Source organism: Microplitis mediator, chromosome 10 (genome assembly GCF_029852145.1).
Source record: "Microplitis mediator isolate UGA2020A chromosome 10, iyMicMedi2.1, whole genome shotgun sequence".
In the NCBI taxonomy this organism is placed as follows: Eukaryota; Metazoa; Arthropoda; class Insecta; order Hymenoptera; family Braconidae; genus Microplitis; species Microplitis mediator.
In genome coordinates this window covers 21033022-21058880 of record NC_079978.1, presented here as the reverse complement: position 1 = coordinate 21058880, position 25859 = coordinate 21033022, and the positions used below count along the sequence as shown (strand labels likewise).

At 30.3% G+C, this 25859-nt stretch overlaps 1 protein-coding gene and 1 long non-coding RNA gene across 2 annotated transcripts in view; one reads left to right on the top strand and one right to left on the bottom strand.

The window, feature by feature from the left end:
- Positions 1 to 3140: 3140 nt before the first annotated feature.
- The window catches only part of LOC130676743 (uncharacterized), a 41392-nt gene continuing 18673 nt past the window's right edge, over positions 3141 to 25859 (bottom strand). The window contains exons 7-20 of the mRNA XM_057483222.1: positions 24615 to 25692; positions 13095 to 13203; positions 12641 to 12771; positions 12004 to 12426; positions 11056 to 11158; positions 10780 to 10965; positions 10269 to 10480; positions 8812 to 8912; positions 4986 to 5329; positions 4549 to 4920; positions 4112 to 4474; positions 3839 to 4052; positions 3530 to 3775; positions 3141 to 3454 (exon numbers count right to left, since the gene is read on the bottom strand). Of these exons, the coding sequence (XP_057339205.1) occupies positions 3321 to 3454; positions 3530 to 3775; positions 3839 to 4052; positions 4112 to 4474; positions 4549 to 4920; positions 4986 to 5329; positions 8812 to 8912; positions 10269 to 10480; positions 10780 to 10965; positions 11056 to 11158; positions 12004 to 12426; positions 12641 to 12771; positions 13095 to 13203; positions 24615 to 25692 (4016 nt within the window). The 3' untranslated portion in view covers positions 3141 to 3320. The remainder of the gene's footprint in view (positions 3455 to 3529; positions 3776 to 3838; positions 4053 to 4111; positions 4475 to 4548; positions 4921 to 4985; positions 5330 to 8811; positions 8913 to 10268; positions 10481 to 10779; positions 10966 to 11055; positions 11159 to 12003; positions 12427 to 12640; positions 12772 to 13094; positions 13204 to 24614; positions 25693 to 25859) is intronic.
- LOC130676746 (uncharacterized) lies at positions 17321 to 19632 on the top strand. The gene is made up of 3 exons (XR_008991473.1): positions 17321 to 17666; positions 18630 to 18685; positions 18775 to 19632. It is a non-coding gene; the product is annotated as an uncharacterized LOC130676746 (long non-coding RNA).

Sequence of the window (25859 nt, the reverse complement as noted above, 5' to 3'; positions counted from 1 at the left end):
TAGCGGATCCGAATTACGGTAAATACAGTGATTTACCGTAATTTACCGTAATTTACGGTGCCTAGCAGAATTACCGTAAATTACGGTAAATCACTGTATTTACCGTAATTCGGATCCGCTAGGGTAGGGTCTGGTGATAAATCTCCCTAGTGGATCCGAACCACGGTAAATTACTGCACTTATACCATAAAATACCGCAGTATCGCCGCTAATTTTATGCAGGATTGCCGAAATTTGACGGTAATTATGCCGTAAAAATGCAGTGTTTTTACCGCAAATTATCGTATTTTGCGGTGAATTGCGACAATTTACCGTAATTCGGATCTGCTAGGGCTAGAAATCTGCATTGGCTTGTCATTTATTACAGTAGACTGGTCAATAAACGGCCAGTCAGAGTTCGCTTTACAGTTATGATAAAACAGGATAACCGTGCACGCGTCGAATAAAATATCATTATAAGATTGTCTATAAAAATAACACTTTTATGCAGAGCAACAAATATTATTAATTATTACAATATATAATGGTAATTTCATCTACTTTCTATACTACTTATATTTACGTAACATATATATCAATAAGTTGCTTCTTTATAGAGTTATTATTAAATGAGAAACATTTAATATTCATATTCATTATATTGTCATCGTTTATACGTATTAAAACCTCCATGGAAACAGTATACGTGTGCACTTAGTGTCTGTCATCAAAGATAATTTATATATAAATTATCGTCATAATCATCGTTGCATTTGGAGATAATAACTTTTAAAAAAGCTTACAAGCTTATGCTAATTAGTTTCTACTTGACTAAAAAAGAAAGAAAAAGTAACAATAATGTGCGTCTCGAGCAAGATAATTATCATGCAAATATACTACGATAATTATTTACCTAATATTATAATTGTTATTTTATTTTATCAGTTTTCTATGTCAAAGTTTATATAAAATATGTTTATTTGAATTGTTCTACATAAAAAGTCGAAAAGACGTTTATTAACTCCACTTTATTTCTCCGATTTTAAAATCGACAAATTCGTCCACAATTTATTATTAGGGCAGTGGCAAATCACTTTCTTCCGGCTTTGTTTAAAAAGTTATAACTAAATAATATACTTTTAGAGTTATAGTTTTTTCGATTACTTGTTTGCTTTATCTAGAGAAAAATTGGCTATCATGAGCCTCAGTGCTACCTTGCATTTGATAAGCAATAAGTTATAGAATTGACCTTCAAAATTTATAATTAATTTTTTTCATCAGTTGCGTGCATTATTAATTAGTTAAACAACTGCGTACTATTTTTTCTGTAATTAGTTTTTAAGTGCAAATTAATAACAAGCATTCACTTTCAGTCTTTTAGAAATGACTTTAATTTTAAACTGTGAATTTAAGTGAAATAACAATAATTTAAAAACTTTATGCACGGAAAGAAATTAATGGTAATAATTACTATATGTTATGGAAATGATTCCCATATCGTATGGTAACAGGTTTTTTCCAAATATTGATTATAGAAATGGCACCCATACTATTCCTATATGATATAGGAATAGTTTCTTCAAATTTATAGTAATAATTCCTATACTATTGTGATAATGGTTACCATAATATATGATAACTATTACCATAATATAAGGTAACGATTACTATAATATTGAGTAATTATTACCATAACGATATTGATTGATATTTTATAAATGTACTAGGAACGGTTACCATAATTTTCTCTCCGTGTAGTTTTTAATAAATTCGAATTTTACGTTGTTTGTACGAATCATCTAGGAGTTTTTTTTTTTTATTTTTATTTGTCATATTGCACATACCAAGAAGAAAATGTAAGTGTGCTCAATAACATTTGAAAATAAAAGAATAAATTGAATTTACAAATTCACGGAAATTTCATCTGTTCTTCCGAGCTTCTCACCGATACTCAGTTATATAACAAAAAAGATTACATGTAGGAAATAAAATTGTAAATTTCATTTAGAACAATAAAATTTACCTTTAATACAACGAAATTAAATAATCGAAAATTTAAATGCAACATTTAAAAATTACAATGCAAAAAGTCTGCGTCAGTAAAAGTATAAACTGCATTTTTAAAAATTATCAACCAATAAATAATTTTATCTCGTTAATTTGAAATTTATATAACAATTTAATAGTCACACTTAAGCAGACACGTAGTGCCTGCAGTTTTCTGGTAGTAGTGATTATAATAATCATAATTCCTAGCATAATTAACAATTAAGTAATACATTATCGTATTTGTGCTTAGTCTATTTAAACAAGTATATTATAATCTAGGCTTATAATTTATCAATGTATCTAAATATAATTTTTTATTTTTTTTATGTATAATCTATTTTTAAAATGAGTATTTTAAAAAAAATTATTTTACACTTTTTTTTTATAATGTAACTTTGGCATTCGATGTCATAATATATAATTATATATATTTCGTCGTCGATAAATGTTTCATAGTATCAATATGCAGTTCTGATATAATGTCCCAAGAGTATACCCATCTAACAATTCCCATGACAAGGCACTGATCACAACAATCTTTTGACAGATACTTGGATTTGCTCAAGATGTCGTATACAAGACAATCCTGTGTAGTCTTGTACTATTTTTATAAAAGCATCTTGCAGAAGACCTCTCGGTGTCTAAGTCTTTATATCTATCAATCTGTCACAAGATATTAATTCAAGATTCTAAAACAAGATTGTTGCAGGACTTGCGCATGTTATTGTACAAAAAAATATTGAAGATGTCTTGCTCAAGATTTGTTAGCAAAGTTACTTGCGGGTATCTTGAGCTTTGAACCAGAAATTACCTGCAGATACTAACGCATATCTTGTACCAGATCCGCGCAAGAAGTCTCATATTTTACTACCTATCTCACTTCTGTCTCTATCATTTTACCCCAGAACCCTGTCTCGGATGCGGACAGAAGGGGTATAGTGAAATATGTGACTTTTTGAACAGATCTGGCGTCCGAATGGATTTTGAATGTACCAGTGTCTGCGACCAGATCCATAGTCATATAAAGACGCAAACAACTAGTGTACTGTGACCAGGCTTGGGCAAGATTGCTATGATTGTTATATGGGTACTTTCTGATAAAAATAATCAAAACGAAGTATGTTTTCTATTATTTGGCAATATTGGAAAGTATACAAACCTTCGTGCCATACATAAAGTTTTAACTTTATAAAAATTACAATAGCTTGTAACAAATAAACTTTGTCATTATAAAGATCAAAGTTTTTTTTTATTCATCATAAGTCAATGTATGGTACGAAGGTAGGCCTGGCTCAAGATGGCCGCAATCGGATTCCTTTTTTCCCGCTGCCGAAAGTAAACCACGTTCCGACTTTACGGCCCAATGAATTTGATGTATTAGATTGGAATGCAGGCATCTCGTATGTTTCCCTCTTATATGTTTTATCTAATAAAAAAAAAAATATATTATCAATTAAATCGCGGAGAAAAATTGTTATTTGTAATTATGGATTGAACATACTGCGAGGTTTCATTGGTGGTCTACGGTGTTGCTGTCTTGTTGCAGCTAATCGAGCAAGTTGTCTTGCAGCGGTAGGAAACTCTAATCCTTCATTGCGATCTTTTTCAACGAGCCTTCGTTCTTCTGCCATGGCAGCAAGCCATTTGCGTTTATCTTCAGCTGTTCTGCAGCAAAAGAGTAGCCATTTATCCCGCACACAACTATATATTTTGAGGCAGTGTCTTACAGTGACACCAAGTTGATGGTCTGTAATAAAAATTTATTTTAAAATAAAAAGCTGAAAAATTTGAGGCTCTTATAAAAACAAACCTTTGCCATCAGGAACATCAATCACCTCACTAGTATCTAAATAAATCCGACCTTTATATATATACGTATCACGTTTCAGAATGTCTTTCTTACAATAGACAAGTTGATGATCAAATAAAAAGAGAGTGATGTTATTAGTCCACATTCCAGTGGTTACTCTCACAGCATCACCTTGAAAAATTAGCTGAGATGACACTTCTATGAGATCCTCACCCTAAAAAAGGTAAACTTGTTATTGATCAATCGCAATATTTTCATAGCAAATTTAGTTACCTCCCATCCTTCAACTCTCAGTTGCCAGGCTGCGAGCTTCTCTAAGCTTTCCATCCGTCTTTTCCGTTCATTTATGAGAACTGCAACGGCACGCATTGCATCCAACGCTTCCCGTATTTTATGATAATCCGGATGATCGACTTTGGTATACTTAAGCAACTCAGCAAGCTGCAGTGGATACTTGCAAATTCTTTGAACAGGCGTGAGAAGATAACCGTCAAGAGGAATTTCGATGAGACCGCGCATCAATCTACAGGCTTCAAAAAATTTGCTGTATCGATTGTGACGATAAAGTTCTTGAAGCGTTACAATTGCCATTGGATGACTGTTGCAATATTCCGAGTACATTCTAAACCCGTTACGCTAGATATCATAATATAATTTTTAATAATAATATTTTATAAATAAATATTGCTTTTTAAAAAAATGAAACATACATGAATAAGAAAACATTCGGCAACGCAGCTTTTGTGTGCTGCATTCCAATCTATGCGTGCCTCGAGATCTTTAAGAAATTCTGTTTGAAATTCTAGAAGATCTTCGATATTTATAAAAATAGTTTCTATTTGATCCTCAGTAAACATATCAATACGCCGGCGACACTCAGCGATGTAACCTTCCGTAACATCACGTAACACTTTAACGAAATCACGTTCAGTTTGTACAAGTTCACGTACTACGCTACTTCGTACTTGTTCATTTGAGAGTAGGGATATACTAGTCCTTCGTCTAGACTGAGAGCTCGATGATGCACCAGAAGCCATCGCTGCCAGACAATCTTCTACAGTCTCTTCTTGACTTACTCGCAACTATTTAAATAATTAACATTCATTTTTAAATTTAATATTATGATTAATTATTACAGTGAACGTACCCTGACAAATGCCGCGGGAAACCAGCCATGTTCTCCTCTACAACAACCCCACCACCAATCTTTATCTAATGTATCAAGTACGTCAATGAGTTCTCCAGCTCTAAATGCAAGTTCTTCAGGTTCAATTGCTACATGATCCCAAACAGCTTCAGCAAGTATTGCGATTTCTTCATCCATCGGGTGTTCAAATGATTTTTTTATCTCTGAGAATGAAGCAATCGACGACTCTGAGTCAGACATCATATCATCATCGGATGTTCCAATAACGCCAGTACCACCGCTACCCCCTGATTTTAAATCCTGCTCATCTTCTGACAGGACGTTACCACCGGGAAATTTTGCACCTGATATTTGAAAAATGAAAAAAAAAAGAAACATTACTTTCACGTGATTTATTTATTTGAAGTTTTGAATTTATCAAATACATTTTTTTACCGATTCTCATGGGAAATCTTGTTGACGAAAGCATTGATTAAATAATCTAGTCTCATTTTATTTATCGATGCACTAATTATATATTTAGTAAAGCCTATAATATATTCAATAATCATTGAGCTAAATCGTGCAGTCTACCTTTACAATAAGTACACGGAAAGAAAAACATGGGAATTTTTCCAATTTTACTTAGGAGAAATTCCCTTGTTGACATGGCAAATTTTACTTTATCAACATGGGAAATTTTACTAGGGAAAAATGGGAATATAACCATATTTTATAGGAATTTTACCAATATATTATAGGAATATCTTCCATGTTGCTATTGGAAAAATTTCCATGTAGACATGGAAAAATTCCTCTGTTAACATTGCTAAAATTCCTTAATTGACATGGGTATTTTTACCATGTCAACATAGGAATTTTTCCCATGTTTACGGAGTAATTTCTTCTATATTGACATGGGAATTTTCCCCATGTTGACAAGGAAAAAATTCCGTTGTTAACATAGTAAATATTCCCATGAAAACATAGTATAAATATCCATGTTGGCATGGGAAAAATTTCCATGTCAACATAGGAAAAATTGCTATGTTGCATGGAAAAAATCTACAAGAAGCTAAAATCACTAAAATACCAAATATTTTGGTCATTTGTATCATTTAGGCTTTAAAGCGATAAAATAGGGATGTGTGAAGGTTTTTAGATTTACGAAAATAGAATTTCAAAGTTTTCGAAAAAATTTTGTGTAATTTAAATAAAATTTTTTGTAGCACCTACGAATGAACAAATGTTTTTATAAATTCGATTAATATAAACGAGTACGTAAAAATCAATTAGGGGAGTCTGAGGCACGAAGGCCTCCTTAAGCCGGTTTTTTCTTTTTGTGGCTTCTAACCATCAAATTCATGTATTTTTCGTCTATTTCGGAAGAATCAATTAAAATTTTGTAAAAAATCGAAAAGAAATTTTTTTTTTCTGAGGCACGAAGGTCCCCCCCCCCCCCAAAAAAAATTATAAGAAATAATTTTTTTTTTAATTTTCCGTCAAGTTATGACCTCTATAATGATTTCATCATATTTTAGGCCAATATGTGATATGTGGGGTAAAATAGACCACTAAAAAAAAAAAATTGTAACGAAAAAATTAACTTGACGGAAAAAAAAAAATTTTTTCGTCACAATTTTTTTTTTCGAGTGGTCCATTTTGCCCCACATATTACATATTGACCTGAAATATAATAAAAAAATTGTAGCGGTCATAACTTGACGGAAAACGAAAAAAAAAATTTTTACCTAATTTTTGAGGGGGGCCTTCGTACCCCAGGGGGACCTTTGTGCCCCAGGCTCCCCTACATCGTGTTTCCGACAGTATATAATCATCAATTCAATTGAATTATTTTGATTTACTTCATAAATTACGTTAAAAAAACATCAGTTTACAAATATTTCTCTTTTATATACATGGGAATTTATACTTTGTTAACATGGGAATTTTTCCCATCTTAACATGGGAAATTTTCCCATGTTGACATTGGAGAATTTCCCATGGCATTAGAGGAATTCCAACAATGTTAATATAGGAATTTTTTCAATGTTGATATGGGAATTTTTCCCATCTAAACATGGTAAAAATTCCCATGTTACATTGGAATTGTTCCTATATTACATAGTTATTTTTCCAATGTTGACATAGGAAAATTTACCTTGTCAATATAGGAATAATTCCAATGTAACAAAGCAAAATTTACCATGTGACATTGTTACAATTCACATGTTGACATGGTAAAATTTACAATGCCAACAAAGGCATTTTCCCCAAGTAAAATTGGGAAAATTCCCATTTTTTTCTTTCCGTGTATGATTGAGCGATTGATTTAATATAAGTACACTAATGGAAAGATTAATTAAATGATGATAAAAATATTTACTTGAAATTTATTTTTTAATTTTTCAAATATGAATGAGTTCATTTACCTATCGAAGTAAAAATGGGTGAAAATGCCGATTCTGGCAACATAGTCGGGGAAAAAAAATATCAAAAAAAAAAAGTTATAGGGCGACAAGTGCTCAGACGCGTTCCTGACGAACTCCTGCATAAGGAAAATGATGATAGTATTTAAGGGAAGCCGTGGAGTCTCAGCAGGAGAGCTGTAACCCTCGACATTGAGGAGAGGTGCTAATTTGTTACCCTAAGTAATTTTAGTTTATGAGTACAAAAATTTTGTCAGTGCTATGTAACATAATCGTTTTTTCGCAGCTACAAATCATTGTTACGTGCAATAAACAATTCGCTAGAGTTGCAAAAACATCGTTACCACAACGAATCATTCGTTATCCGTTTTTTAAGGCAGAAGTTTGTTACCGTAGGTTCTTTTATCTTCTAATTACAACAAGTTATTTTTTCGTGTAACAGACTAGGATTTATTACTGCCTCATAAAATTTATAGAAAATCAAGACGTCAACGTACAAGAAAATTTTGAATTCAAAATTTGAATTCAGCATTTTCTTTGTGAGTTAAGATGTACGGTACGTAGGTAAGAAAGTCAATCTCTGTCATCGGTATCTGGGTGATAGATTATCTGTATAATCGGAAATCTGTTAAATGAGAATCTGGATATTTGGATCTCCGTAATAGAGTTCTGCTTAAATTTTTTAATTACTTGCGTTCAAAACAAATGGATGCAGAAACATTGCGGATCTACATCTTTTAATCTACGAAAATTTTTTTTTTCAAACAAAGCGACTAATATATCGTCTGACGAAGTCGATGTTACTTTTCGTCGTAATTTAATTTAGTTGATATCTATTCAAGATTAATTTATAATTCTTTTTATGTTCTAATATTTCCGTATGTTGGGTTAAAACAAACTAAAGATTTTTAGATAATCAAGCTTAATTATATTTATTAATAGTATTGATATTTCTGTACGGTATGAAATAAATAACTTTGTTAAAAAAGACTCAATTCTACATCAAAGCGAAGGTCGAAATATAAATTCATGACATGATTTTGAATTCTATTATTTATTTAAATTATGAGATTATAAAAAGCGCCAAAGTAGATTTTCGGCATTCACTTTTTACTTCGAAATAAATATTCATTAAATCATATCAGTTAAAAAATCCTTCTATCAGTGTATTATAGATTATAGATAAAAGAAATAACTACATCGATGAGTCGAGGGTATATATTATTAAAATATAATACTATATAGTTTAGTTAGGGATCAACTCGGTGTTTAATTACGCGTGCATTATTATAACTCATTATCTTTAATAAAAGCGTGCAAATAATATAGCAGGATATACTTTAAAGCAAACAAATACTCGTCTCATCGATTGTATTATATTATATATATAATGAAAGTATGTATATATGAAATTTCACCTGGAGTTTTGGTGCGCATCAACGGAGATAATTGATTTATCCCGAGTGGTTGACTCAATGATCGTCTTAAATTTGTCCGAGAGTTTCTCCCTCTTGCGTTACTGCGATTAAATTTATTGTTAATAATAATGTTTTTAAATAATATTTATTAAAAAATACCAGTCCAAAGGGTTAAGTGAAAAGAGCACTGTAACTTCGATGATTCATCAAGGGGTTTTAAAAAAAAAAGGTGATAATCAACTGGGGATTTATAGTTCATTTGAAGGATTTCATAAGCGTGTTAATAAATTACTTAAGCTTGATCAATTACATTACATTCAGCAACAATATTACGGTTAGGCGTAAAATACGACAAATAATACGGTGATGTTATGACAGATTCAGATAGAATGATAATACCAGGGATTAATTATTAGTATTGGTAGTAGTATTAGTTATTAGTAGTATTATTAGTATAGTTTGGTGCCCGTTTTTTTTACCTACCACTATTGTCCTTCGATTTACTGGAAAGTGTCGAACAAATAACTTTTAATTTAAACCGAGGTAAAATTTTAAATAGTTAATTATAAAGGGATATTGGCAGTGAATTTTATGTATAATGATTTGATTTTATAACATTATTATTTCATCAATTGTATGTTAGATACTAAAAATTATTATTGCATGATTTAGAAAGCATTAACATTTAACATTTAATTAGGAATGGATAAAAAAATCTGTGTGGATATTAGGGTGTGTCATAAAAAAAAAATCTTTTTTTTCTTCTAGGTCTCGTAGTCTCAAAAGTTACTTGAGACTAAAAAAAAAAATCAGCTCAACATCTTGAAAACTGCTGACGCTGGACAAGTTCATTTTCCCATTTCGATTCGTTAAAAATAAATTATCCATTAAAAATTTTTTTATTTTTTTATACTACAAAGCCGAGTAACTTTTGCTCTATTCACTTTACGAACAACAGGAATTAATTCATTTTTGTAGAAAATTAAATTTCCTACAAGATCTCACTAGTCAGAATAAAAAATTTTTCATTGATTTGATGGAGAAGAAAAAAAGAAATGGGATAGGAGATTTTTTTTATCTCGAAGTAACTTTTGAGACTATGAGACCTAAAAAAAAGTATTTTCATATTATGACACACCCTAGTGGACATATTTATACTATAATAATGCAACCAAGTATCGCAATAAGCCACTTTTATTTTTCAGATACAATTTAACTACATTATAACGTACTTTTATTTAAGCTTACAGATACTTAATTAGATTTTTTTTTTAATTCTGTAACAAACATCAGAGACCGGAGTATGAATTTAACACGATGTTTTTTTTTATTAACTGGTAAATAGATGAAATTTAAATTAAGCCTGATAAAATTAAAACATGGAAAAGCCACGTTAAATTGATGATGATGAAAAGAGGATAAGTGAAACAACTGGGTAAATTAATTAAAGTGTGTACCTTCTTAGTGTAACGATGTCATGAGAGGAGTGTCTCGGACTCAGCCTTGGAGGTCGTGACTTAATGGGCGACGGTGTTGACAACATTCTTCTGTAATATAATTGACCACCGTAGGATCTGTTGTCCCATTGGAATAGCCTTTGTCCACCAAGATCACTGTTTGTTCTTCTTACGTTGTATTGCCGCGATGAACGATTTTGTTGAATATCCGTCTGCGATATTAATTTGCTTAATTTGTAATACTTTGAATGATTTAAAGTATCTCTTGGGAATTCCATTTAAATTTTGTTTAAAAAAAATCACAGTAGCAATGTAATTAAACTTATGAACTGGATGTAAACTAAAATGAAATGTGTTATGTTTCCTGTTTTAAAGTTTGAGGATGCGGTCGCGATAGACACATAAAACTGATACAACGACGCATGTCTGATAAATTACTTACAATCTAAATTTATTTATCTTAAATTAAAAACTGTGAAAATTAAAATTAATTAAAAATAATAAAAGTTACCTTGAATTTATCGATAAGTATTTGGTTAATGAGCTCAGACTGTGGCCGAGATTTTTCATTAACTCGGCGACGGAGAGCTGGAGGACTATCGGTTTCATCTGGTACATCAGTGTCGTGTGATTCAGAACTATCACCAGCACCATGATTTCCGGCACTACTGCCTTCAGTGGACGGTCCTCCAGTTATCTATACAATACCAGTAATAATATTTTTAATATTCTGTGAGCATCAAAAGCTTAAAAGCTCGCAACATATTAAGTTTTTTAATATTTTTACCTCAATTTGAATCCCACTGTCACCACTATTGCATTTAGCATTGCGAGCGGCTTTATTGCTTTTTTTTCTCTCTTTACTTGTTCGCCAGACGAGCGGCCCAAATCTATATTATTCATATATTTATTAAGTTCAGGTTCTGATCTTATTAATATAATTAAAACACGCAACTTTATATAGGGGAGGGTGGGGCAGAGCGGCCCCCCTAAGCCAATTATTATTTTTTGTGGCTTTCAACCATAAGATCACTTTACTTTTGTCTTATTTCGAACAAATTTATGGACATTTTGCCAAAATTCTGAAAAATTTTTTTTTTTTTGTGGGGCAGAGCGGCCCCCTTCAAAAAGTGATAAAAAAATTTTTTTTTTCGTTTTTTTTTTTTTTATATTGTTTTCATCATTAAGAATGTATTTCTTTCTCTTGACAACTATTTTTGGTTTTATATTACTCGAAAAAAATTTTTTAAAGCGTAAAAAATCGTTCACTCTCGATTACCTTAATTACTAATTGTTATTTAATAAAAAAAAAAATCAATTCTATAATTTTACTTTATTTCAAAAATTTATCAACTAAAAAAAAAAATTTAATTTTTATAAATTTTTAGTGACCAAATTTGCCTCTTACGTAGAGAAACGGCCGAAAAATATGAAAAAATAATTTTTTCGGAAGTTTCGGCTGGTCCATTTTGCCCCAGGTGTTATGCGTAGGGCTAGAAATGTGGAATTATAATAATTTTTTTTTAATTTGACGATAAAAATATGAAAAAATCACTTTTTCCAAATTTTGGGCTTGTCCATTTTACCCCAAATGTCATGCGTAGGGGTAAAAATGCGCAAACATATCGGATTTATAGTAATTAGTCGAAAAACAAAAAATTTTTTTTTTGGTCAAAATTTCAGGGGGGCCGCTCTGCCCCACCCTTCCCTATAATGAATAAAATATATTACCAACCGAAATTTTTGATCGGAATAATCTTCTTTATGTTGTTCGATTGTTGGAACAGATTCTCTATGATCTTCTACATTGATGCATGTTATTGAAGATGAATCTCTATCATTTTCAGGAGGCATAAGAACATTAGGATGCCCATCAACTTCAGTACTTCCTTCTTTACTTCCACGTTTATGAAATCTCAATGAAAAACTTTTTCGAAATTTTTGAATTACACTTTCGTGCTGATTCTGGGATAAACCATCTTTAGAAGAATATGATTGAGCTTCATTGTGTGTGCTACTATTGCTAGATTCTTTCTGAAGCCGTGGGTGTTGTATGAGTGGAATTGAAGCTTCTACTAACGGATGCTCTGTATTTAAATCTCGTCTTCGAGGTGCGTCGTCATTGGCGTACTGATTTACATTACTTGACCATAATTGACTGTATATAATAACAATAAAAAATAAATTTTTAGAGACCAGTGGAATTTATTAGTAAATGATTACTGAGGATAGCAATTCTATTCCGACAGCTCAGTCGGAGCTCAGTTGAGAATTTTATTGTTTTGTTCATCTAAAGTTTCACCGTATTTACTGTTTATTAAATTTAACAGAAAAAATGAAAGATAAAAAACAAACGATTTAGAAATTTTTACCTTTCGTCTCGGTCAAGAAGAGCCGGAGTACTGGAAGCTTTAATACGTCTTTGATTACGACTTATTCCGAGAGTTTTCCGTCTTCTTTCTGTCGATGTCTCTCGAGAAATCGAATGATGACCGTGAGATGGCTGAAGAGACATATAAATACATTGGTTATATTCACTAGAGATACTTTACTCTTACAAATGATTCTCTACAATAAATATTACAGATATTATTACAGTTTCTACCCGTTAAATCGTATTAGTTTGCTTCAACTCGATAGACTTTTTGTAATAAATATTTATTTCTGTTTTTTGAACAGTTAAAATTTTATAAAATTTGAAGCGACCTTTCAAAACTAAAACTAAGGGTTGTAATGATGCATTGTTGAGGATAAGAGATAAAGTAACGTGAAACACACATAATTATTATCTAGTTTTCCTTGAAGGTAACAAAGAATCAAACTTACTGAACCAGGAGCTGTATGAGGGAAAGACAAGTCATCAGGTTTTAACCGAGGACTTGGCGTTGATCGTTTTGAGCCTTCGGTACAGTGTTTAGCTGAGGACAACTCATCTCTATAAATACACAAATCATAAAACGTGTAAATAAAAATTCATTAGGACGAATGTTGATTTGATTATTCATTCATTTTTTCGAGGTTTCGAAGCTGAGCCTAAGGATCCTCAATTAAAATCCCGACATAATTTTTTTTTTCGACGCAGCAGATTGAATTCTACGACCCAGCCAATTTTAAAACCAATCCATCCCTTGTAAAAAAAATTCGTTCCAAAAAGATTCCAAAAAAGTTCTGCATGTGGAACTTCTAAACATGAGACAGATTAGAACTTCGAATGGAACTTTTTTGGAACATTAGTAATTTTGATGGTAAAAAAAATTTATAATGAGCAAATTTAGGGTCAAAAAAATACGTTTTTGGAACTTTTTTGGGATTTTATATAAGCATTCCAAAAAAGTTCCAGAACCACCAATTTCGACTTCTTTATGGACTAAAAAAGGCATTCCAAACATTCTAAAATCACTACTTTTGCATCTTTTGTAGACTAAAGCCGTTCCAGGAACATGCCAAAATAGTTCAAAAATCACTACTTTTAAATTTTTTATAAAACAAAAAAAACGTTCATAAAACATTTCAAAAAAGTTCCGAGAACGTCCATTTTTGACTCTAAATTTGCTCATAAAAACTTTTTTTTTACCATAAAAATTACTAACGTTCCAAAAAAGTTCCATTCGAAGTTCTAATCTGTCTCATTTTTAGAAGTTCCACATGCGGAACTTTGTTGGAATCTTTTTGGAACAAATTTTTTTTACACGGGATCGGTTTCTGGATTTTTTAGACCCATTTAAGTCGCAAGACTAGTGATTTTATTCGATTTTTCGCGGTTTTGAGGCCTTGTATATATTTGAAAATTTTTTATTTTATTGGTAATTTGTACGTATGCTACTATTACTATTTTTTATATAAAAAATACCGTAAAATTTATTGAGTTGATATTTATTTTATTACTCTTTTACTGGCATTTTTCACGGAATATATTCCGAGTATTTTTATGTCAGACATAACTTTTCTTTTTTAATAAAAATTTTTGATAACTTGCCAATTGACAAATTCAATTTATTTAATGTAGAATATAAACGAGATTAGATGTTTAAAGATTACTGATTCGAGAGACATTAAATTTAATTGACCTACGTCATATTTTGTTCAGAAAGATTTCTCGAACTCATACTTCGAGCAGTAGAGATATTTAATGATGTGTTAAACGCCCCTTTCTCTACAACGTTACTCTAGTAATGTCAAGAATGACTGAGTACATCTTTAACCTCATTGTCAACTGTATTCACAGCTATAGAAATTGCAAAAATTTTTCGAGTGAAATCGTTACGAGGCCGATAACTGAAACAACCCGATAACTAAGACAGTAAATAGATTCCATTCAGTTTTGTTTCGAGTGTTGAAAAATATCTTTTCTTGTTGGTTTGCATGTTAAACTAAATCTTTTTAATACAAAAGATACAAAAGTAATAAACAAGACTATTTTTTTTTAACCTTTTATCAATCAATGGCATTATTTTTTCAATTGATTTGTATTCTATGCTAATAGTTGTCCTAAAAGCCTCATGACTTAATTCCCACATTCCTACTCTCAAGTTTGAGGTGTAGTTGTAAAACAGAAAGTTTGAGATAATAAAAACATCAGTAAAATATATATTGGCAGTGAATAAAAAAAATTTTTAAATTCGATTTTATCCTGGATTTTTTTTTACTGTCAATTCTCAAATTTAATCGAAAACTGAGAAGTTTATAACTTTCTTCAAACAGTTCAATATAAATGTATAGATATACAGATGGAATTGATGCAATCAATTGTTTGGTGGCACGAAAACCACTCTACCTTTTATATATAAACACACGAGGTCATAAAATTTATTCTACAGGACATTTCGAGTTTGCTATAAGGATATTTCATCAAGTGTCGATTTATCTTTCTGTTCAAAGATGTATACATATGTATAAACAATCTAATCCTATAGGATAAATCGACTGGAGGTCGAACAAGTGCTTCGCTTGGTAGTTCGTACACGTCACGGAATGATATCGATCCAAGGAATAATAATAGACATGCACTTGACTACATGCATGACGATCAGGCTGTCACAGTTCAATAATAAAATATCACAAGATAAATAGAAATTTTCCTATTAACTTAGTTTTCCACTTGTCATTGTAAGAAAATCGAATATTTTTACCAAAAAGAATTAACTTACAATTAAAAAAAAGGGGTCATTGCTTTCGACCGATTTTTGGAGATCGAATTTTATTAAGATATCAATGTTCTGAGATCCTTGGGAATATTCAGACTATTTCTAGAATGCTAGGTCTGAGAGTATATATTTATGTAATCTATGTCTTAGCCGTTGAAAATATGGCAACCCTTCAGAATGTCTTACTTTATATGTCAATGCTGACATTATTGTGGTGCATCGATTTTAGCCACTTGTAATCTGCTCTTATTCGGTTTACCTGACAAGTTTACATCATATTCTGGCCCATATTTTTATGTATATTAGACTGATTCAAAAAAATCGACTAATTTTTTATTTTTTTATTATATCGAAAATATTGTTGATTCAATATAATTAATTTTGAGCAACAAAATTTAGATTATTTAAGAAAATTTTCAGTTAATTGCAAATAACATACGACTTAAGTGAAATATCGAAAATTTTCTCTGAGATAAGTTGTAGGAAATAAAATGCTCTACAAAAAAGGTCCTCTGAAATTTTTGGATAAAGTTGATGGTTGCGTCAAAAAATTTAAATAATGTGAAAATTTATCGTCAATCTAACTTCAACTTCGAATTACTTTTGAAGAAATAAAAATATCGAAAAATTATAGGAGACCTTTTTTGTAGAGCGTCAAATTTCCCATAAGAATATGTCTTGAACATTCAAAAGTATTGGTCCCACCAAGAGCTACGAAATTCCAGAGCTTAAGAAATAAATTTTCCCATGTTATTTAAACGGGAAATAGAAAATTGCGATGCGGCAGTTGTTAATATTAATATTAAGAGCTCAAACGTTCACAGTATTTTTTTTTCGTCATTTCCAACAATATTTTCGATATAATGAGGAAAAAAAAAATTAGTCGATTTTTTTGGATCAGTCTAATGTATATCGCATATATATACCATTTTACTCTGATATATATATATTTTTCGTATGGGGGTTTAACAATATAACTGAAAAAATCTAAAATATGATCACTCATAATTATAAAGTGATTGTTTGTAACCAAATACTATAAACAAAGAGTAAGACATTAATTTGCTTGAGCTATCAGATTTTCATGTATAATTTTCGGAGGATTATAGAAATAATTTAACTCGAGCCTGAAAAATTGATAAATAAATATACGAAATAATGTGTTTCTGTTGCAGAAAAATCCTCAGGACTTGTTCTACATTTTTTACGATAAACTTGTATTAAAGTATAGATCAATGACCTTGTCTAACTTGCTGGTTACGTGCCCGCTATCGATTTCGTGAACCAGAAAGCTCAAATGCTACATGAATTACGTAAGTCGGTATCCAAAGATAGGTTGAATATTTTCCTTTTTACAAGCATCAATGTCCATAATTATATTGTTTTCCATAATTAGATATGCATTACTACAGCATCCTTTGCTTTGATCGATTTTCAGTTAAATTTGTTACATCAAAAAGGGTCAAATACATATACAGCAGAAATTCACTTATCTATAACTATATTCAATAGACTTAGTGACCTCAAATTTCACGTAGTTACCTACGTAACTTAAGGTCACTAGGTTTTTTTCTATAGATATGTTTATAATTAAACAACTAGTGTATAAAAATTTGCTATTTTTTTATCGAAGATAGTGAAATATTTCCACTGTCAAAAATTGAGAGTGAATAGGATTTTATTTGAATCGAAATTTACTCCGCTCCGAAATAGTGTTTTAGTTAAAATTTTTGTCTATTGTAATTATCAGAAACTTCTCTGATATTGACAGAAGTAATATGTTTAAAAAATATATATTACATTAGATTTTGGAATTTTATGCGTTCTGCCGTTTCTTATATAAATTGCATTAAAAATAGTAATTGTTAAAGGAGGGCTGGAGAATGTACTAACGTTTTTTTTGTATTGACTGTAACAGGAAGTACTTGCCCAAAAGCATTGGTCTATTGCTCAAACAAAGGGCCATTTCCCTCTCTACACTAGTACGTAGTGTACAAAGGTGCAAGCAGACCGGTAAAACGTTTAGGACGAGACCACCAACTAGTTTTCAAGTACAGCAACTCTGGTGCGTGACTGCTTCTCTTTCCCTTTACTTTCATCTGCTATTCCGAGAATACAATACCACACAACCGGATGCCGGTTCCAATTTCATTGATAACTTGTGTTTTTATAATATTTTTTCCTTCTATTCCTGTTATACGTCAGCGAATAAAAAATTAATATTTGATGACAATATTAATCACACCGCCTTATTGTAAGTATTCTTCATGGTTTTTTTTATTACTTGACCATTCTTTGTTGCACCTTCGGATTATTTTTTGTTAAATCAACAAATTTCGCTGTGATACTTCAAAATTTTTAATTGATTTACTATTTACAGCCGGTATTAAATATTACGTCTCTTTAAATCTTGACTCTAATAAAAATATTGTTTACTGTCAAATCGAAAGGTTTTCCTCATTCGAGTGACATGATTCAAGACGTAATTAGAAAAGTAATATTCGAAAATTCGGTACTGCCCGCCCTTTATACGTCAATTATAAAAAATTAGAAAATAAACTCAAAATTATGTAAAAACCAAAACTGTTTTCTACCTGATATCATTACTATTGTTAAATGGCTGCATATTGTTAAAGTTATAAGTTTATAACTAATAACTTAGAGGTCTTTCAACTCGATGTATAGCAGGTGGGCGCAGGTGGCTGTGCCAATTATGTTTGAGAGATAAATTCCGTTGAGTCGTTTTTACAGTAAAAAAACTATCACTACCGTCACACATCGTCTCAACCACGTTAATAAAATTTAATTCATACTAAACCACACATTGTTATGTTTATTTCACTCATATAACACATGTCAACTTTTATTTTTTTCCAACACGAGTGTAATCATTATAATAAAATATCATCAGAATTTATCGATGCAATCATTAATGAAATTTCCACAAACATAATTATGATTCCACCTGAATATAATTTTTTAATATTCAAAAATTTCAAACGTTTGCAATTGATTATAAACCGTTTTTCGAGTGTGAAATATGAATAAATAATCGCGTTAAAATTATTGTTTTTAATTGTAATAATAAAGTTAATTGAACGCACTTTTAAAAATAATGAAATATTAAAAAGTTATGTATTTTAAAAATTAAAAAATTTAATATAATGTTGACGATTCAGCGGTGGCCGACTGACTACACTTTCAATTCTGATTGCAGCGCCACGCTGAGCCGTTACCACCGGTGTACTTGGTGTATCATCTTTTTCTTTACAGGTAGGTAGGAATGTCATCAATATAAATAAGTCTTTTATTATTTACTTGGGAGTATCATGGATGGGAATCATTATTTGTTTATTTTTTAGATCTGCGATCAATACCACGTGTGCCGGGACTATCCAATTAAATTAATTCACTTATTATTCTGATACATAGATACATAGATAGAGATATAAAATAACTGACAAGGATAATCTCTACCTGACGTGATATTGGTTACCTTTATTTTTTTTTCCTTTTTATTTAGGAATGAATTTAACGTGAAACCATCCGCTAATTAGAGGTTTCGAAAAATAGATGAGTTATGAAAATATGATGGAAGGCAATATAACGATCAGACGGTTTAATTAGTATACTGCTTATATAAGTTATGCTTTTTTTGTGTTTTATGAAAATTTTTCAAATACAGCCGAGAGGCTTGCGAATAACTCGATTATTATTTTACTATATTAACTTTTTATTGTTTTTTTTTGCAAAATAAATGATAGTCACTATTGATTAATATAAATTTAGATATTATAAAAAATATGTAGATGGATAAATATATAGTTATTTAAAAAACTTAAAAGTCCTTTCAATCATAACTGATTTTTCCAAATTTATTGAGCCGATCAGTTAAAATCGCACAGTGAAAAATATTGTGTTAAAATGAACATAATCTGTGTGTAGTGTTATATTTTAACACGGACTATTTGTATTGAATTTCAACTCTAAATTTGTGCTAAAAGTTCAACACGAAATTCGGGTAATACGAGGAGTAAATTTAAGACTTTTTAAATGTCAGTGGTGACACAAAAAAGTGTTAACTTTTACATTTTATTTTTGTACTATGGATATTCATTGAATTTAATTTATATATTATTTTGAGAATATCAAAAGTGACAACAATCACTACTCAAAATTAAACTATTTTTAAATTTAAAAAACAAAAATGCACTTTTATTAAGCGAAAAAATAATTTTTTACTACATAAAATAAGTCGAAATTATAACTAAATCTTTTTGATTAGTATGATATGTATTCCAACTTTTAGTAAAAGGTATACTTAAAATATTAACAATTAAAGTTTTCAAGTTAAATTGACATTGAAAAATGTCGATTTTCACTTAAAATCGATTCACTTTTCAACATAAATTTTGTGTTAATTTTAAAGTAACTCTTCATAAATGTTGATTATTTCGATTTATGTAGTAGGCGATACTTTCAAAGTGTTAAACAGTAGATTGATTTAAAATTTTTAAGTATCACAGTGAAATGTGTTGATTTATCAAAAAATAATCAACACGAAAAATTAAATACAGATACAAAATATTTTTCACTGTGTAATAACATGATTGTAATTACGTTCTACTACAACATTTGTTAATTCCATTAAAATATTATTAATTTTAGTTTATCCGCTGGAGGGTATACATAATGAAATATTGGTAATTTCGTTAAAATATATTATATTGGTTGGAAAATGCCGTATTACATGTGTATTTTATCGCAAGTGATGAAATTCATGCTGATCGACATCGAAAATTTATTTTACATCGGGGCCATCTATTAACAGACATGTGAACAACCTAGCCGGTATATTCATCTCCTCTTATTATATAAATGTTGACCTTATTGCAAGAAATTCAATATTCGGTTTAAAACAACTTTTCACGTAATACATAAATTTTAATTGCCATATCAACATATGAATTTTTTAATTCAAATTCCTTAACAATATTGATCCTTTATAATTTTAACTGAACCGAAAGTTAAATGGATATTAAATTGTGACATTTCAAAATGATCAATGTTTCAATTATAATACATAATAATGCATCGCAGCAGCTGTGTCATAGACACATACTTAGACAATAAATCTCGTACTAATGAGATGCAAACAGGCGTCTGTGATTCTGTCGCTTGACATTATATGAAATATATTAGTTGTATCGTTCTAAATATATTTTATGACAATGACTTAATATGAATTTTAATGAATCTTTTTTTTAAAAATATAACACGTATCCAGTATTATACTTTTCTAATTAACACAATTGTTTTCATACATAAAACTTGCATTAAAAATAATCTTTAAATAAACAGAAATAAAGATTGTCTTAATAGACGTAACTTTAAAATCCATTATTGAGAAAGCGATTTGAAACTTTCAGGGATTATGAAAAAAGATAACGTTTTCTAAGACTCCTGTCAGTAATCGAAAGTCATTCCAAGTATGCGTATACTGATAAAAATCGTGTTTTCTACCGAAATACGCCGCGTGTTTGGCGTATCGGCACTTGAGTCAACCGAATTTCAATTGATTTAAAAACGTGGAAATTGAAACAAGTTCACATGGAGGTTTGAATAAAAGTTTTAGCTCAAACCAAGTTGACTCAAAGGTTTCCTTTTATCAGTATGTGTACACGGAAAAAAAAGTATAGTAAAAATTACAATACTATAGTAAAATTTACTAACAGATGAAAAAATACATTCTGTATTGTAATTATTACTAAACGTTTAGTAAAATTTACTAGTTAGTAATAATTACATAATAAAATATTAAAAACTACTATACGTAATGTATTTTTTGCTAAGACGATTATATTTTTTACTATTTGTATAGTAAATTTTACTATCAAGTACTATTAATAAATACAAATTTAAGAAAGTTAATTTTCTAATACAATATAGGATTTGTTACTATACAAAATATTAAAAATTACTATACGCAATGTATTTTTTGCTAACACGATTATATTTTTTACTATTTGTATAGTAAATTCTACTATGTATAGATAAAATTGAAAGTTGGTGGGTATAGCATATACAAAGATGTATTACAAGTTCTGAAACTTTTGTTCAAAGGGCACATCGGGCCGTCAGACATAGGAAAGGACTCGCGCGCGGGAGATCAGGGTTCGAATCTCGGTTGAATCAAGTGATTTTTTAAAAAACAAAAATCCACACCAACACCAATACAGATGACAGAAATAATAATAATAATAATAATAATAATAATAATAATAATAAAAAGTTGAAAAATTATTAAAAATTTAATTTAATTTTTTTCCATTCTAATATAGTAAAATTTACTAAACGGGATAGTAAAATTTACTAAATGGGATAGTAAAATTTACTAAACTGGGATAGTAAAATTTACTAAACGACTTGTAAAATATGCTAATCTGTTTATGAATTTTTCATATAAATCATAAGCGTTTCAAGATTACTATCCAAATTTAGTAATTATTCTCATATTTTTTAGTAAAATTTACTGTATTTTTACGTGTACCTAGGGTGTAAAGAGAATTTTGTATCTAACTTGAATTGTAAAGTTTATGTCTTGGATTATCGTGTTTATTTTTTAATATCACAAACATCTTATAATACTAATATGATATTAAAGCCAGAATTGGTACAGGATAGCGCTAACTCAACCGATTCTACCAATGCGCGTATGTCCAATCCGCGTGGGACGCTTTTAAGAGAGAATACATCATATCCTTACACGGAACGAATAAAGTTCAACGGTCGTTTTATTACGCGCGTGATCTCCACATACTGTTTTGTCACGTATAACTCGATCGTCCACTCATTTTTACTTATAGCAAAATGCAAGCTTAAAACTTTTTTCTATACTTCTCATGACATGACAAAGCGTTTTATAAACCGGTTATATATTTGATTCTTCTATATCGATCTGTGAGTTAAAATAGTATTTAATTATCAGGTCAAAAATAATATTTGTCTTATTTTTTTTTCCTTTGTTACTTCTTTTTATTGATTTTCTTGTAATCATCTTACACTTTGCAAGTTCAATTAAGCTAATTTCTGTTGATCCAAAGACTAACAAAGAGAAAGCAAATGAAAATAGTTCGTTATTCCGAATCCGTTGATCTCAATTTGATTTTTTGTAATCATCATTAGTTCGTTATAACATTTCCTTTAATGAAGCTGCATTTAAAATGTATACTTCGTTAGGGAAATAATAAAATTTTCATCATTTAATCATTTTAATAGAGGCCTTTGCTAGAAGTAAAAATAAAATTTATCCGTTCTGACATTTATTATAAAACTTTAGTTCTCTTACGCGCCAAATGTGGAGGTTTCAAGGATTATTCCAGAGATATATGCCTTGATGAATAAATTTAAAAATACGATACGTTCATAACAAGTCTACTGGCACTAAATTATAAAACCGTTATCCTAGTTATTACGTAAAGATATTTAATAGCTTTTCAGTTCTCATTAGATTTAAAAATATTAAAATTTTGAATAATTGAAAATAATTATTTAAAATTTTAAATTAATTACAAATTTACTTCCATGTTTAATTCAATAGTATATGAAATCAAATATTTATAATGGATTACTAATATTCAAATATTTGTCTGCTTCAAATAAATAATATATAACCGAATAATATATAGATTTGATAAATATATATTTCAGTTACTGTAGGGTGAGTCTATACTGTGATCGGGGAAAAACATTGAAGCAAACTCGACTTTCTGTGATGTGAATTGTACAAGTTCTAGCCGAACAGGCATAGCTCGCTATGAGAGCAAGCTTTTGTTATTACGTCATTATTTTCCGACGTCATATTCACCGTCTCGCTTGAACGAAATGTATTGACATACTATATGTTATAAAATGAAATTGCTATTTAAGTATCACTAGAATTTTCATCAATTTTTTACAACTTTTTTTAACTAACTGCAAAGTGAATGAACTTGAAGAGAAATGGATTTAGATGTTTGTTTGTTCCATTACTCAACAACATTTTATTTTAATATTTTTAATAAGTTGAATGTACCCACTGAACATAAAGATATATAGAGACCATACATTGTACTTTTTGTACTTAACAGCATGAAATATGTCCGAGAGTCTGGATATTTTTTATTCTATTTCATTCGTACACTAATCATTGGGCGTGACGTTTTAGTAACAGTACGATTAGTTACTCGACAATTTAGTGTGATGTACTGCTTTATATTATGATGATAACCAATAATTCATTCTTAGTTTCAACAATTATAAATTATCTAATTTTCATTTCAACTTTTTATATCATATTTTATATTTAAAAATTAAGGGATGAACCTTAAAATTAAATTTTAAATCTTTAAAGATAAGTTTAAAATGTTTGTAACCAATTAAACGATCTGAATTTTGTAATAATATAGGGGAGGGAGAGGCAAAAGGGGGTACTTAAGGAAGTACCAAGTTTTCGAGGATTCAAATACGCTAAATATTTTTTTTTTAATGATATTCAAAGTAAATAGAAGAAATTTTCAGTTACCGTTGAAAAAAAAAATTTTTTATTTCTGCGGGCAAAGTCGGATACCCCCTAAAAAAGGTAAAAAAAAAAATTCTGGATTTTAAATGAATTTGATTAAGTTTAATTTTTTTTTTTAAGTAATTTACATGAAGAAAAATTATATTTTAGATGTTTATTGGATACAAAAGAAGAAACAAAATTTTTAATAGTTTTTATCATAAAACAAACGTCTTTAATATTTTTCAACTGACAATTGATTTTTGAAAAAGTTTACCAAAAAAAATTCAAAGTAACGCTTAATTATATTTACAGAAGTGATTTTGGAATCTTTAAAAACCATTTAAATTATAAAATTTTTTTTTATCAAATTTTGGGGGTACCCCGTTTTGCCCCCCCCCCCCCCCTTCCCCTATATATTAACATGAAATTGAAAAATGATTTATTTAAAACAAAAAATACCTATTCACTCCCTAAAAGTATTTCTTAGCCCCCGGTCTATTGGTTGAAAGACTGGGGTCGAAAAAAAATAATTTAAGCTGATATTTGAATTTGAATTTAGCTAGGGCCTGTATTTATCTAGAAATGTCTTAATTGTCATCTCCGCATAGATCTAAACTATTTTTTTATGGATAATTTTATTTTAAGAAGATATGTACTCACCCATCAGCGCTTGATTCATGTGTTAAAAAGGATTTCGGCAAAGAAGATGATCTTTGATGAGGCTCAAGATGTTTTACTTCTTCAGGGGAATTTTCTCTTTTTGCTGGTGCACTTCCAGGTCTTGATAAATCGGGTTGAGGATCTAAAAGAGTTTTCAATGATCCTGTTATTCCATCATCTATAGGAGTTGATCCTCCACTGCTCTTAGGATTCTTTGGACTCTTCGTCACTGTTCTGTCAGAGGTTGTCACCCAGATGTCACTGCTTGAGGATGATGAATTAGTGACAGATGAATTACCTCCACCGTTAGGTGATCTTCTAATTGTTTTTGATTGTATTGGTGACACACGTCGGCTTATATTATCACCATGAGTATTTCGATATTCCCATCGTGTAATTTGATCTAATTCATTGGGTGAGCCTACAGGAGACTTTCGAGTTTGTTTCAAAACACTTTTAGGTCCACGTTCTTCGTGTTTCGACAGTGGAGGATAATATTCTCCTCGTTGACGAGATTTCCTCATGTCTCGATCCTCGACTACATCTAGAGCTGCTGGAGAAGAACAAGCACTGTCACGATCTCGGCTAGTATGATTGATAATATTGTCAGTAGATACTCGACGATGGGATGGATAGCTTTGAGATAATTTCATACTAGTTTGACTCAGATTAGGTGAGTAGAGAGTCTCCCGCTGGGTACAGTGAGGCCAAAAGTTACAAGTGCTCGTATTACATCGTATCTTGGACTCCGAAGGTATGACTGATGAATTTGTATTTGGAGTTGTTACCCCTCGTTGAAGTATTCTTGATGGTCTGTTAGATGACTTTTGCTGCTGCTGCTGCTGACTGTAATTTACTACTGGCTGTTTTTGACGTGGCTGTTTTGCTGAAATAAAATACACGTCGCATGCGCCTGTTGTGCTTCGCCGATCAATTTTGTCTTCCCGATTATCGTAACGTCCTGATTGAATATTTCTTGTCATTGGTCTGCTTCTTGTACCGTAAAGATATTCTGTGACTGTTTCTGGTTCACGATGAATTTCAACGTTTACCGTTTCTTCTGTTGACTGAGTTTTGCCTGAACAGAAAGAAAAAACATCAGCGATGAATTAATAATATTTCATCGTTTGGTTTAAAAGACCCAGTAACCGATCAAGAGCCAGTGCCCGGTAATTGCATGGATTTCTAATAGAAATACACAAATAAATGGAGTGATCGGAACTGGTCTCTGATCGGCCATTTGGT